This window comes from Trichosurus vulpecula, chromosome 5, assembly GCF_011100635.1.
Source record: "Trichosurus vulpecula isolate mTriVul1 chromosome 5, mTriVul1.pri, whole genome shotgun sequence".
NCBI lineage: Eukaryota > Metazoa > Chordata > Mammalia > Diprotodontia > Phalangeridae > Trichosurus > Trichosurus vulpecula.
In genome coordinates, this window is record NC_050577.1 from 126,491,836 (window position 1) to 126,507,975 (window position 16,140).

At 37.4% G+C, this 16,140-nt stretch overlaps 1 protein-coding gene across 6 annotated transcripts in view; it reads left to right on the top strand.

Moving 5' to 3' along the window:
* Window positions 1–16,140, top strand: part of CADPS2 (calcium dependent secretion activator 2) — a 730,659-nt gene that overhangs the window by 150,342 nt on the left and 564,177 nt on the right. For all 6 annotated transcript variants that reach the window (XM_036759293.1, XM_036759295.1, XM_036759294.1 and 3 more), the window contains exon 2: window positions 122–235. In XM_036759293.1, the coding sequence (XP_036615188.1) occupies window positions 122–235 (114 nt within the window). The remainder of the gene's footprint in view (window positions 1–121; window positions 236–16,140) is intronic.

Sequence of the window (16,140 nt, forward strand, 5' to 3'; positions counted from 1 at the left end):
TAAACTTCCACATTACGTTGTTATTCTTCTTGTAAAATTTACCCTATGCTAAACCATTTACATATTTTTACATTTGGGCTTCAGCAGTTAACTTTCTTCCTATCTTCCCTCAATTTTACAGCTTAATAAACAACAGTTGCAGATATTAAAAGAACGATTTCTGGCCTTCCTTAATGGGGAAACCCAAATTGTAGCAGATGAAGCATTTTGTAATGCAGTTCGAAGTTATTATGAGGTAAGTGAAATAACTTGTTTTTGATATTTTCTACCTCAAAATTTTTGTAATGCCTTTGCTTTTATTGGTTAAATTCAGTATTGCGTATTTCTAATCCAAAAGCCCTTGTTTCCTTACAAAAGAGAGTAAAAAACAAAATATAAGGTTATGTGTTGTTGCTGATCATTTAAGAGTGTCTTCTCACATGAAGCAGCAAGCTTGCTTCCTCAAAGCATTTTGTTATTATTTTCCAAAAGACAAACTTTAATTCTGTAGACTGATTATGAAATTAATAGAATTGGTGGTTAATCACATCTTTTGAAGAAGTGGGACAGAGGGAAATGGTTTGGAGAAATCTTTTAGTAGTGATTGATATAACTTCACATAGCCATCTTTATGTCCATGTGTCCAAATTATACATTTTTAATGCAGGTTTCCATAGGAAATTACTATTTAAAACCAATAAATAATTTGTAGGGGATTGAATTGCGTATATTTTCCCCTTAAGGAATAATATTCGTAAATACTATCTTGTCACTCTTGAGTTTAACCCTAAACCATAAATATATGTAACAGTTTTAACAATTGCTCATTTATAACCCATTCTTTATACTCCCTAATTAGTGATTAACCTCTTCTTGTTCTTATTTAGGCCTATTTCGTTATTTTGGAATCTGTCTTGTCACAACTTATATATTAAATCAAACCCAACAATTTATGTATGAGGATTACTGAGTTTTAAAAGTGGTCAATATTTGTAATTTCTTCATAAAACAGACTTATTTCCCTTTGTAATTTTAAGATCATACCTCTGCTTAGAATTATTATTAAGATAAGAAATCTAATCTCTTTTTATTAAAAAACCCTGAATCTTGTTTTGCTTTCTTAGTAACTTGTAGAGTTTCATATTTTAATTGTTATTGAAATATTAGCAAACTGAAAATTTTTCAAGGTTGCATGGGACATTACCTTTTAATGTTAGTTTCTTTCCTGCTAATTCAGATTTTCTTAGGTGATTCTATATTTTTTAAGCCTTTATTACTTTTTCTCCCAATAATGCTACATTTTCTTTTGAGGACTATTCTTTAAAAAAAAGACTTAAACTCTTTTATTTCTTTTATTCTCAATTCAGATATTCTATTTCTTATACATTAGATAATATAGGGTTGGTATAGTTTTGCTCCTAGGATGTATGTGTTTGCGTCTGTGTTTTTGTTTTCATTTTATTGTATTTTTGTGATGTATAGTGTAAGACAACTTACTAGCTGTGGAAGCTAGCTCAATCCATTTTCATCTGGGCAAGGCCAGACATTCTGAGGCAGCCTTGTCATTAGAAGCTTCTATGAGCATACTAGTTATCCTAAATAATTTGCACAGTTATTGTTGCACAGGCTTTATATGATTGTTATCAGTGAGGCAAGTGACTTAACCTGTGTGTTTCAGTTTCCTCATCTGTGAAATGATGATAATAATTTCACCTGACTCCCAGTGCTGTTATAAGGATCAAAGGAGATAAAAATTGTAAAGTACTTAGCACAGTACCTGGCACATATTAAACACTACATAAAGGTTAGATATTATTATTTATTATATTTATTACTCTTTCATTTTCAGATTTTATGCATCATTTTCCAGCACCTAGGTGGCACAGTGGATAGAGTGCCAGGCCTGGAGTCAGAAAGACTCATTTTCACTAGTTTAAATCTGGCCTTAGACTCTTACCAGCTGTGTGATCCTGGGCAAGTCACTTAACTCTGTTTGCCTCAGTTTCCTGGTCTGTAAAATGAGGTGGAGAAGGAAATTGTGAACCACTTGAGTATCTTTGCCAAGAAAAACGCCAAAGGGGATCACGAAGAGTTGACACAACTGATAAACAACTAAGAATTATTAAATTCATTTGTGTGATAAACATGGTAAATGCTCTGCTTTTACAGAAGTGATTATTTTTAGTCTTTGTCTGAGAACCTCATCATCTCTTTAAATCTGAAGTGAGACTAAGTTTTTATTGACTTCTATGTTCTATGGTAGAGGGTTATTGGAGGAATAGGAAAAGAAAGGAAGACTAGAGCTGATTAAAACATTGAAAAGTATATATGTGTTTTGGAAAGGTTTGAACCTGGGAAGTCAGTCAGAGGTTGAATTTTAGGGAGGATGAATTTGAAGAAATTGAGGAATTTGAAGTTTAGTATCTCTAGTCTCAGATACAGGTTGAGATTCTATTTCCTGGTTAAAAGAGGAATGGGATCATGAGATAAGGAGGATCACAGAATAGGTCTGAAGAAGATAGAAGGAAAAGAAGAAAGTGGTTGGGTAAGACAGGCCAGTGTAAGAAAAGGAAACTGGAAAAAACCGGAGGCTGAAGCAAGTTCATTGAGTGGATTATTGGGATTATAGTGGATAATCGATGAAACAAAGTAGGTTGGTGGGGCAAGACTGAAATGAAATAGATATGATTGTGAGGTTGTTGAGACCAAAGAAAGGAAGTTGAGTGGGGTTGTCAAATTGTTAAGATGTGATAATTGGCTGCAAATTTATTATCTCAGTATTTAGAGTTGAGGTATAAGCACTCACAAGTTTTGCAAAAAAAATTAATAAGGCTGAAAATTTCAACCGATATTGAAACTAGAGGAAATCATATACTTATTTACGCTGAAAGTAGGATGTTTGCATTTCTGGCACAACTAGATGACTGATATTTGTATCCCAAGTGTAGTATGATTTCCCTGGAGGAGAAAGTAAAAGGACTACTTTGTCTCTACTTTCCTGATTGTCAGGCTCAGGATAAAGTGTTCCTAAAAGAAATGGATAAAGCAAGGAAAACGAAAAGGATTTGAGGTGAAAGAGGATAAGCTTGACCTTTATAAGGATGTTAGAAAATGAAAGAATATTACAGAGAGGAGAAAGGGAAGGGGGAGAAAAGGACAGTTGTATAATTGGAACTTAGAAAACAGATTTCAGGCTGTTTGAGATCTGAATGCTCTGAGGAGGAAAAAGCTTCTTGTCCTTCAGGAAATCATATAATAAGCCCCAAACATTATGAGCAATCATCAAGTTTGGGTTAGAGAAAGAAGACAAGGGTAGCATTAGTTGGTGATTTTCTACTGAGAGGTAGTGGACATTTTTGTTGACTTGTTAACAACACTAGTGAGGTCTCTTGTCTTCCTAGGGCACATCTAATGAGGAAGTTGATTCACTGAAGACCCCCTACTCTATTCTAATCAGTATCAATCAATTTGATATGATTATAAGTTCTATATATTTGGCCCCAGAGCTTACAGATGGTAAGATCACTTGCATAATCATGAGAAGCTGGCTGGAGGTCCTCTACCCTTGTTTTTCCTCACTATGGTAACCAAGCCCAGTGTAGCAGAGGTGACTCAACAACATGGAAAGTCCCCTAAAATTATCTTTGTACCTGCAGACCATTCTTTCTTGTCAAAGTGAGCAGGTAGGTTGGGATGGGACTTGAAGTTTTGGACAAAAGTACAAGGATGGAAGATTCCTAGCCAGAAATGGTGTATACTCACAATGGCTGGGAAGAATGTATTAGCCAGGTGTGTTGCAAATGTAATCAAAAGGGCTTTAAATTATTAAAAAAAGAAAAGATGAAGGCCAGGATAAGACCATCTGTGTATATTCCCAAAGTTAGATACCATGGAGAGTGGTTTCAAAGAATGAATAATAATAGTTAAATTTCCTGGAGCCCACAGCATGTAAACTGTAAGAAGGGGTCCCGTAGCAAAATCCATCACCTCAATTATTTATATAAAAAATAACCACAGTTAATGAATAAAAGGGACTATAGTTCCTAATGCAAGGAGGTGAATTTGACCAACAAGTAGAGGAATCAAGAAGGAAAAATTCTATTCTAGATCTATTGGGAGGAACTAATTGCTAGGGTGGCAACTTAGGAAACCCTATGGAAAAAAATAACCCCTTCGTTCCTAGATTTTCTGACAGAGAAGGAAAGAAAAGCTGGGCACAGTCTTGACATATTCCCAAGATTTTGGGAAAGCCGATTTTACCAGATTCAGAGGGAATATAGGTAGGATATTATGCAGTAAAGTGATACTAGGGAGGTCATACCATATGAGATGGGAAATAGTCAAGAAGGAAATTCTGAAGAAATACAAAGAAATAATTCTGGGAAAGATGGGAGTCAAGTATTTGTCTGAAGGGACTGACATATCTACACAGGGAAATTGCCAACTGACTTATATTTTAAAAAGAAATGTACAGAAGATGAAAACAAGGCCAGATAACAGAGGAAGGTGAATTTAATATTGTGGCATAGTGCTGTAAAAAAGCATGTCTGGGAGACAGGGGGCGGGGGGGGGGGGGTGCGGAGCCAAGATGGAAGCTGGAAAGCGGGAACTAGCATGAGCTCCCTGCCAAGTCCCTCCAAAAACCTACAAAAAATGGCTCTGAACCAATTCTAGAACTGCAGAACCCACAAAATAGCAGAGGGAAGCAGGGCTGTAGCCCAGGACAGCTTGGATGGTCTCTGGGTAAGGTCTATCCTGCACAGAGCTGGGAGCAGAGCAGAGCGTGGACCAACCAGACCAGGAGCTGAGCAGAGCATGCCCTAGTGCCCTGAATCAGTGAGCTGCATCAGTTACCAGACTTCTCAACCCACAAACACCAAAGACAACAGAGAAGGTTAGTAGAAAAAGCTGCTGAGGAAAAGGGTGATAGAGTTTGCAATTCAGCCACCCCCCCAGGGGCAGTGGAGGTGGGGCAGCTACAGAACTACAGCTGCAGTTGGTTCCAGCCCCAGGTCCACCTGGTGGGAGGGATTAAGTAGTGGATCAGAACAGGAGTGCAGAGCCTGCTGAAGATCTAAGTCCAGTCCCAGTTGGAGGTTCTTTGGGAAGGAGGAGTGCTGGTGTGGCAGAGCTGGCTGTAATAGCTCTGAAATCAACAGCGCATTCCCCCAAGCTTGGAACATAATACTCTTTACTCTACAAGCAGTCATACCCCACTGAAAAACTCAAGGGTCAAGTAAGTTGGCTGGGAACATGGCCAGGCAGTGAAAACACACCCAGATTCAGTCTCAGACTTTGGAATCTCTCTTTGGTGACAAAGAAGACTAAAACATACAGCCAGAAAAAGTCAACAAAGTCAAAGAGACTACAACAAAAGCCTCCAAGAAAAACATGAACTGGTCTCAGGCCATGGAAGAGCTCAAAAAGGATTTGGAAAAGCAAGTTAGAGAAGTAGAGGAAATATTGGGAAGAGAAATGAGAAGGATGCGAGAAAACCATGAAAAACAAGTCAATGACTTGCTAAAGGAGACCCAAAAAATACTGAAAAATATACTGAAGAAAACAACACCTTAAAAAATAGACTAACTCAAATGGCAAAAGAGTTCCAAAAAGCCAACGAGGAGAAGAATGCCTTGAAAGGCAGAATCAGCCAAATGGAAAAGGAGGTCCAACGGACCACTGAAAAATACTACCTTAAAAATGAGATTGGAGCAAGTGGAAGCTAGTGACTTGATGAGAAATCAAGATATTATAAAACAGAACCAAAGGAATAAAAAAGTGGAAGACAATATGAAATATCTCCTTGGAAAAACCACTGACCTGGAAAATAGATCCAGGAGAGATAATTTAAAAATTATTGGACTACCTGAAAGCCATGATTGAAAAAAGAGCCTAGATATCATCTTTCAAGAAATTATCAAGGAGAACTGCCCTGATATTCTAGAGCCACAGGGCAAAATAGAAATGGGAAGAATCCACAGATCGCTTCCTCAAATAGATCCCAAAAAGAAATCACCTAGGAATATTGTTGCCAAATTCCAGAGCTCCCAGATCAAGGAGAAAATACTTCAAGCAGCCAGAAAGAAACAATTTGAGTATTGTGGAAACATAATCAGAATAATCCAAGATCTGGCAGCCTCTACATTAAGAGATCGAAGGGCTTGGAATATGATATTCCAGAGGTCAATGGAGCTAGGATTAAAACCAAGAATACCCTACCCAGCAAAACTGAATATCATACTTCAAGGCAAAATATGGATTTTCAATAAAAAAGAAGACTTTCAAGCTTTTTCAGTGAAAAGACCAGAGCTGAATTGAAAACTTGACTTTCAGACACAAGAATCAAGAGAAGCATGAAAAGGTAATCAAGAAAAAGAAATTGCAAGGGACTTACTAAAGTTGAACTGTTTTGTTTACATTCCTACATGGAAAGATGATGTGTATGATTCATGAGACCTCAGTACTAGGGTAGCTGAAGGGAATATGCATATATATATATGTATATGTGTGTGTGTGTATGTATGTATGTATAAGTGTGTGTGTGTAGGTACTGAGAAAAGTGGAAGATGTGATTGCCGAGCTACTGACAGTAGCATTTGAAGTATCATAGAAAAATGGGAAAGATATTACAAAACAAGAGAAGGGTAATTGTTGCCCCAGTTTTCTGAGAGTGAAGAGAACAGAGTATGGAAAAAAGCTATAGGTCATTGAACTTGAATGTGATGCCTGTGAACATTCTAGAATGAATTGTTAAGGAGGTAGAGGGTAAATATATAGAATAAGAAGAAGGAAGCCAGCATGGCTTCATCATGAACAGGTCTTGCCTGGCTAACCTCATTTCCTTTTTTGACAGAATTACTGAAACCAGTAGAAGAGAGAAATGCTACGGACATATACTTCACCTCTAGTTCAGTAAAGCATTCACAGTGTGTCTCATACAATTCTTATGGGGAAGATGGAAGGTTGTGGATAAGATATTAATACAACCAAATGGATACAGAACTGATTGAAGGACCATACTTCCAGAGTAACTGTTGATGTTTCAGTGTCATCATGGCAGGGAAGTCTAGCGTAATACCCCCAGCAATCTTCATGTGGCCCTGTTCTCCTTAACATTTTTATTGATGACTTGAATAAAGGCATAGATGGTATTCTTATCAAACTTGTAGAGAGTACAAAGCTGGTCAGCAGAGTATGGATCCAAAAAAAGATCTTGATGGGCTAGAGAATTTGACTGAATCTAAGCTAAAATAGAATAATGATAAATGTAAATTCTTGCTTATGAGTGCAGAAAAAAATCAGTCTTACTTGTACAATATGGGGGAGGGGGATGTTGGATAGTTAATGTCCTGAAAAAAAGGGCTGGGGATTTTAGTGTACTGTAAATTCCAAATGAGTAAGCCGTATAATATGGCAGGGAAAAAAAAAGTACTAAGCTGTATTAAAAGAGACAGAACTTCCAGAAAAGGAAGGTGATAGTGCTGTTGTGTTCTGTTGTAGTCAGACACACAGACACACACACACATATAAACAAAAAACCATTGATAAGTGGGGCATTGTTCAGAAGAGGGCAACTGTTGTGATAGGTCTTGAGTCCCTGTCATATAAGAATCAAATGAAGGAATTGGGCCAACTAGCATCTTTCTAAAGAAGCAATGACAGGGTGGGACATGATAGCTATTTTCAAGTATTTGAAGACTTCTCTGGTGTAGGCAGGCTTAGACTTATTCTGTTGAATCCCAGATTTCAGATCCTGGAGCAGTAGGTGAAAGTTTCAAAGAGACAAATTTAGCTAGATATCATTGAAAACTTCCTAACAAGTAGAATTGACTGCCTTCTGAGGTGGTACATTCTCCTTTCTTGAAGGTTTTCAAACAGAGATTGAGTACTTAGAGGCACATTGCAGTATTACTTTCATGCATGGATTGGGTTCCTCAGGTGCTGAAGATCCTTCCATCTCTCATTCTGTGATTAATGGATGCATTACTTTTCTGGGTGGACCCAAGATTCCATAAGAGTATCAGTCACTCCATCAGCTAATATTTATTTAGTACCTGATGCCTGCTAGTCCTTGTGTTAAGTCTGGGGGATTAAAGGAAAGATAAAGATAATTCTCACCCACCCCCACCCACTAAAAAAACAAATAAAAACAAAGGTAAAACAGTTCCTGCTCTCTAAGAGCTCTCATTTTAATGGAGAAGGCAACAGTGGGAACAACTATGTACAAACAAGATATATGCAGGATCCATTGGTGGAGGTGTGTGTGTGTCTAATTTCAGAGGGAGGGTACTGAGGAGGCCTGGGAAAGATGTCTTTCAGAGGTGGAACTTACTATGAAAAAGAGACATCATCTAGGTACTGTGTAAAGGTTAAAGACATAGGACATATCTTGTCCCTTATGCAATCCAATCCAATAATAGCTAGCATTTGCAGAGCACTTTAAGGTTTATAAAACACCTTAAAATATTACCTCATTTTGTCTTTACAGTGCTGTTATTCCCACTTTTTTACAAATTTGGAAACTAAGATGGATAGTGGTTGAATGACTTGCCCAGTGACATCTAAGTAAGTCTCTGAAGCTGGATCGAACTCAGGTTTTTTTGACTCCAGTTCTAGCACTCTACAAACAATACAACCTAGTTGGTAAGAGAAGGGGAGGAGAGAACTAGAAAGTAGCTAAAGGGGATGACATGGCCAATTAAAGGGTTTTTAAAAAATATGGAAGTGAACATATTTGTAGGCTGGAGGTAATAAGCTAATAGGGAGAGATGAAGGATAAGAAATGTTCAAGGGCTTATTAATGGGACAAACTCTGAGATGAAGCAGAAGGGCATGGGAGAAAGAGGACAAGGCCGGTATGGCAACACCAAAAATACTTCTGCATTTGTAGTCACATGATCTGGTTTTACATCTTGGCTCTGCTACTTATTACCTATGTGAGAGTGGGTAAATCACTTAACCTAAGAGTAAGTTTCCTTATATGTCAAATTTAGGGACTGTACTAGAATGACTCCAGAGTCCCTTCATAGTTTTAAAAATAGGGTCCTTTGATGATTTAGCTATATTAGCCTTGGCAAACAAAGGTCCACTTCAGAGATTGGAGTAGGGAGGAAAAGATGGCTAATGATGGAGAAGGAGGTTCAAGATATAGACTAGGAGAGATGAGCCAGCTTGTAATAAATGGGCTTGATTTTTCTCTGTAAAGTAGGAGACAATAGCCTCTGTTGAGAAGGTGTGGTAAGAGCAATTGTTAGGGAGGAGGGGGATATAGTTGAGGATAAAAGAGGTTTGGAATGGTGGGAGGAGTGGAATGGAATAAAGATTGAATTAAGGAAGACCAAAAGGATGGCCTGGCAGCCACAAGATCTCTTTTGGTATCAGAAAACATGAATTGGAATTAGAGCCAGGTGAGAAGGTTTCTTGGCTTTCTCCAGTAGATAGTTATTCAGCAGTTTACAAGCAAGAGTTGAGAAGACTCATAAGGCAGGGGTGATCCAGTGATGAAAATTAGTAAGAACAATAGAAGGAAAAAGGGAAAAGAGTATTGAATGACAAAGGTGGAATTGGACTGATCAACTATAGGATCAAGATTATGAAGTGAGATGAGCAGCTATCATAGACTTTGTGTGGACAGGGGTAGTGGGACTAGAGATTGTAGCAAGAATGATAAATTGATTTAGGAGGCATAAAGCAGAAGAGGAAAGGAGAACAGGAGATTGTTTCCAGGGATGGGAATTTCAGAATTCAAAATCAAGTGCATGATTCAGTTATGGATATTGAAATCTAAGGTCTCAAATCAGGCCTCAGACACTTGACACACTTACTAGCTGTGTGACCTTGGGCAAGTCACTTAACCCCAATTGCTCTGCCTTCTCCCCTCAAAAAAAAAAGAAAAAGAAATCTAAGGTCTGTCCCCTCCCTGTGGGTGGCTGGAGTAAAATAATAACAGACATTTTAGGCGTGTATGAACTAGAAAAAATGTGTTTGAAGGGATAGCAATACATATGCTAGGGGTTTCTTTGGAGAAATTTAAACCAGATTGTCCCTAAAAGGTAAGCCTGCAAAAAAACCAAAAAAACAAAAAAAAACTGCATTACTGAGTACATTGGAGATGAATCAGGGTCTCTCCAATTCCTCCGGCTCACTTGATGCATTAGCAGAATGCAATGGGCAGGTAAGAGAGACAGTAATGCTGCCTTATCAGCCAATCCACATATACTGCTATCCAGCCTCATAGCTATATTATTCAATAGCTTTCAAAGATGTCTTAATTGATTAAGTACTTTTTAGATCTGATCTAAAAGCATTTGATTAAGTGATTCAATGGAGCTATTATCACCTGGCTAAGGTATCAGGGCATAGCATCTTGTTGGTTAACATTAATCAGCCTTTCAAGACCACCTGAAGAAAACTTCAGTTTGTGCTGGTCTGCTGTCCTGGGGACATTGATAGCTTTATGGAAAACATTGTGATAACTTGTTAGGACAGCAGACTGTCAAGAAGCCCAGATGTTTGAAAATCAGCTAACTCCTTCCAATGCACAAGTGAAGAAGGCAACTGGCTTTCTCAACCCTGCAGCTTGCAGAAGAGAAGCCAGAAATCTTTTTGAAAAGAGAATGTTGCTTCAATTTTACACCTATCTGCCATTGATGTGGCTGTAGTCAAGACAAATTATCAAAGACACGCCAAGAAACTACTAGAATTAATGGAAAATAGATCAAAATTGAAGTGTTCTTTAATGGAAGCTGACTGCATGATAGAGGGTAAACAGGACATTCTGTGATGCACTACTTAACCTATAGAAAAGCAGCCTGTGTGTGACATGATAACTGTCTCGACATATTTAAAGGGATCTTACGTGGAAGGAGATATGGAACTTGTTCTCTCTCTCTTGACTGCTCCACCTCCTCAACAGCCTTTCCCCTACACATGTAGCTAGCTTCCCCCTCACCCTGTTTTCTAGCTCCCTTTGTCTTGTTTTGTCCTGCCTGATTAGAAGGTAAGCTCCTTGAGAGTAGGGACTGTCTTGTTTTCCTCTATTTGTGTCCCCAGTGCTTAGACAGTGCCAATACATAGTAAACAATCAAATGCTCCCTCAGTCGCTCAATTTTTCTGTCTCTCTTTCTCGCCCCAGAGCAAGCAGGGAATTGCAGAGATGTCTTTAAGCAAGTACTGGATGAACACTGGCCATGTACATTGCAGAGCGAAGACTTATTCAGGCATTCATTGGACTAGACACTCTCTAAAGGCCTGTTCAACTCAGATTCTATGATTCTGTGAGTCTAAATTAATTATTGCAGCTAGGGAACTAGCTAGGGATTAGGGATTGGGAAGGAGAAGGGAATTCAAATTGTTCCTTTATTTAGTATCATATTCTTATGCAAATAAAAGCACCATTTCTGTATGATTTAACTGGAGGCAGAGAATATAATTTTATATTGTCAGCTTATTTTTTTTTTCCCAGCAAACAAACTGTGGTAAAGTATAGGTATAAACCAAACACAGATTTACAAGGTGTTTTCAGCTTTCTATTTTACTGAAGCAAAGCCCATTGACAAAAGCAATATAAGAGCAAAGGCCATTGATAAACCCTCTATTTTGCACTGGTTGTAGACTCTCTGAATCATTATTTTTAAACAAAAAATTATCAAGGAGATGAGAGGGAAGTTGAGATGGTTTATTTTCCTTAAATATGTGTGCAGAGGAAAGTAATAATAGATGTATTTCTCTGTGTAATTTCCCAAATTTCACTTTCCATCTGATGTGTCTGCTTCTGGCTCCCACAACACAAGGTTCATGATACCTAAATAAAATTTACTGTCTGATTACTTGACAATTGATATGTCAACCAATAAATCACACTTCTTTCCAAAGGACAGTACACTGCTGCTTAGAGCTTATTATAGATTTTCAAGTCTATTTATTTTTTAATAGATGTAGAACATTTTCTTTCGGTGCTTCTGCTAGTTTTTATTCAAAGTCTTCATGCTGAAGGAAGAAATGGAATTTGTTTAATACAAACTTACATATCTATTTGCTGCTCCCCCCCACCCAGTGTCTGATGGTTAAAGAGATATTTAATCTTTAATTCTCAGATTCTATAGCTTTAGTAATTTTCTAAGGCCTGAAACAACAGATTAAATTGTTATGTAAGTCTTAAATTGTGCTAAAGATTGAGCATTGTCAGTCCTCTTTAAGTGATGAACATTTTTGAATATTAACTTTTTTCATGTCAGTAAAATGGATAGAATTGCAACCCAATTTTAGATTAAGGTGCTGTATGGTTTGAATAAATAAAATGTAGTATGTTTGTTCAGACTTTTTCAATCATAGGAAAAGCAAACTTTTTGATATCTTGGGCTAAATTTAAATCCTAGTAGAGTGAGCCATCAAATTATCTTGCCTCAGGGGACTGTCACTGACCTAGTTATCATCTTCCTTGGTGGTTCTTGATGCTTTGCTTCTAATAATAATATTTCAAATGCTATTGCCTCAGGAAAGCATTACTGACAGTTATTGTCTTCTTTGATCTTCATACCTTGTCCTGATAACATTAGCAATAATAACATTTTCATACTTTGGAACTAAGCTTATATTGGTAGAATGTTTCACAGTTACTGATTCCAGCTCATCAGTTCAATTTAACAAACTTTTATTAATTTTTATTATTTCACACATGGTGCCATTTTATGAACTGGAGGGTTACAATGGTACTACCTACCCATCTCCATACTTACATAGATAAATACATGTGTATGTGTGATTGAGATCTCCATAGAGATGATTGAATCTATGGGACCAAATGAGATTGCCATGGAATAAAGTTGAAAAAAGGGCCCAGGAGAGAATTTCAGGAGAGCTGGATGATAAATAATGGTCTAACAGTGAGACTGAGGGATGTCCAAGCAGGTAAGAAGAGAACCAGGAGAGAGCAATATCACGGATGCCAAGGGAATAAAGAAGAAGGATGTCCAGGAGGGAGGAGGTTGGTAAGAATGTCCAAAAGCTACGTAGAGGTAAAGGAGAATGATGATTGAGAAAAGGCTGTTAGATTTTTCAGATAAGAGGTTATTGATACTAACCCTTATAGAGACCAGCTTTCAGTAAGGTGACTTGGCTATAAAGCTAGATTGTAATTACTTAAGAAGTGAAGTAAATTTTGAGGAAGTGAAAGAAAAGGAGTATGTAGACCGCTCTTTAAAGGAGTTTGTCCATAAAAGAGAGGAGAAAAGTAGGGCAGTATCTTAAAGGGGTAAGAGAGCTAACTGTTTTATTTTTAAAGGATGAAGTGGACCTGGGCATGTTTGTAGTTAACAGGGAAAGAACCACCAAAAATGAGAAATGAGAGAATAATCAAGTAAGCAAATGCTTGAAGAATCTCAGTAGCAGTAAAATCCAGGGCACAGGTAGAAAGATTGGCCCAAGCAAGGAGAATGACTACTTCTTTTCAATGGGGAGAAAGCAGATAAAGCTCTAGAGCAGAACTTTCTAATCTTTTTTTTGTATCATAGTCCCCTTCAGTAGTCTGATAAAGTCTAGGTACCCCTTCTGAGAATAATGTTTTAAAATACTGAAAATAAAATACATGACTATAAAGGAAACCAATTATATTGAAATGGTTCTAATTAAAAAAAGTAATGGACCTGTTGGTTGTCTGTGGACCCTAGGTTAAGAATCCGTGCTTTACAGGGATTTTTGGGCATATGGATGAGGGAAGATAAGGGAGCTCATAAGGGAAGACTTTGAATATCTTTTTTTTTTTTTTTAGTCATGTTGTCAGTACTGCCAGGTGAAGTGTGGTATAGAGGGCTTGAAGAGAAGGTTTGGAACAGCTGCTGCAGAGAGTATGATAGTTAATCAGGGAATAAAAAGATTGCATTGCAGCAGTGATGAACAACCCAGTTAGTAATAATGATGAGGTATTAAGGATTACAAAGCACTTTACATGCATTATGCATTAATACGCATGCTTTTTTTTTTTGGTTTCACAATAGCCCTGTAGTTTAGAACCTCCCCCTCCTCCACTACCCCCAACATCTGGCCTCTAATTCCATACATGTAGGGATTCTCATGTTGAAATGCCGTGCTGAAACTCAAAACAGTTCTTACACATATTCTAGTTTGAGAATCACCATAGGGCACTGAGATGCCACACAGCTAGCATGTGTCGTAAGCAGGACTTGAAAAAAGACAAAATAAAGATGGAGAAACATCTTATAACAAAGTGTTTTCACCATCAAAGAAAATAACACTGACACATTTTGATTTTACTGTCATGGTATTGGATACCGCTGTAGAGGAGGGCACTAAAGAGAAAAGCAAAAAGAGATAAAGCTGCTGTATTAGGGAAGGTAAAGGAATAAGCATTTATATAGCTCCTACTAGGTACCAAGCAGTGTGTTGAGCACTTTACAAATATTATCTCACTTGATCCTCACAACAACTCCAGGAAATAGGTGCTGTTACTATGCTCAAGTTACAGTTGAGGAAACTGAGGTAAACAAGTTAAATGACTTGCCCAGAGACAGACAGCAAGTAAGTATCTGAGATCAGATTTGAACTCAGGTCTTCCTTGCTCCAGGCACAGCACGCCATCCACTGTTACCACCTAGCTGTGTAAAATACATATGGGAGATACTGCTGGAGAGGTCATATTTCTGAAGTGATTAAGAAATCAATTCACAAAGTATCGTAAGGAATGAGAGACTAGAAAATCTTGTATCTTATGAATATTGAAAAAGAAGGAAAGGAAAAATCAACAGTGACCATCCTAAATGCCTGCTTTCACATTTAATGCACTTTAATACAGTTTTTAAGAGAAAATCTACATATGCGTGAAGGACATTTTTAATGATGGTATTAAAAGGAAACAGGAATACTTTGATGAATGATGTTCCACAGGAAGCCATATCTTTACTATTGAAGTTGGCTGATGTAGAGAATGCTTGATTCTACTATGCTTAATGCTTGTTAATTTAAAAAAAAAATCATCATCATTTCATTTAAGTCAACGTTGACTTAAAATCACTCTTCCAGTAAGATGTCTCCTATGCAGTAAGATGACTAGGGAAGGGAATTTTGGTATTCAGCAGGATGATGAGAGGAACTATAAGTTAGTAGATTGTTATGATGTTGTAGTAGGGATAGAATTACCTTATGTTTTTTCATAAAGCAAGAGGTGGGCAATTGGGTAAGTTTTGTATGTGCTGGCAGGGTAGATAGCAAGATGTATTTACTGAGTAGGCCGTATGTGATTAGATGAGATGTGAAGCAATAGTCTGGGGGTTGGATAACTTTAATGAAGTGAGTTTTCATTCACTCTGCAGTCTGTAGAACTTCGTTCCAGTGTAAGGTCCTAAAGCCAATTCAGTTAATTCCCTGGGAGAGGTTAGGGGTATTGTTTCTAAAAATGAAAGTTTTAGGAAATGTCTCCAAGGAATTACAAATGAATATCACTCAGAGGACAATAGAGAGGTGCGTGGTGGAGATGATTAGGCTCCCCATGTAATAGAAATGGAACTCAAAAGAGCTGGAATAAAAGATATCGCCAAAGAAATACAGGCTCAAAAAAGAAAAGATGGGTTGGTCATGTTGTGACAGTGAGGAATAAGAGAGTCTATGCACTCCACAGTTTTTTTTTGTAATTTCAAGAGAAACTGAGGAAATCTCCAAGAATTTTTGGTGGATCCCCTTGAGGTTGACTTGTGTGGAGTACATGGATAAGAACTGAATAGGATAAGCAGGTGTAGATATGTTGAAATGTATGTCATAGAAGGGAATATCTATTTGAATAATATCGCATATACATTTGATTATTCTTCTACCAATGCAATGTAGGTAATCAAAGCATGAAAAAAAAAATCATGCGCTTAGAAGAATTAAAATGGCTGGGGCTATTAGTCAATGCAAAGACATTTATGGGTACAAGAAGACGAGCACGCATCAACTATGATTTGTACAGAAGTATGATAGAGGACATTATTCAGAGCATCCTTGACCAGAAAGGGAGATAGGTAGGACATTTAGCAAATATTGTACTGGCATCTGTGGAATATTAGAGCAAAGATTAGCTCATATTTTTTATCTTACATCATGATTTTAAAATACTTCATATAATTCGATCCTTTTCTCTGAGAATAAGTAATACAAATATTATCATGC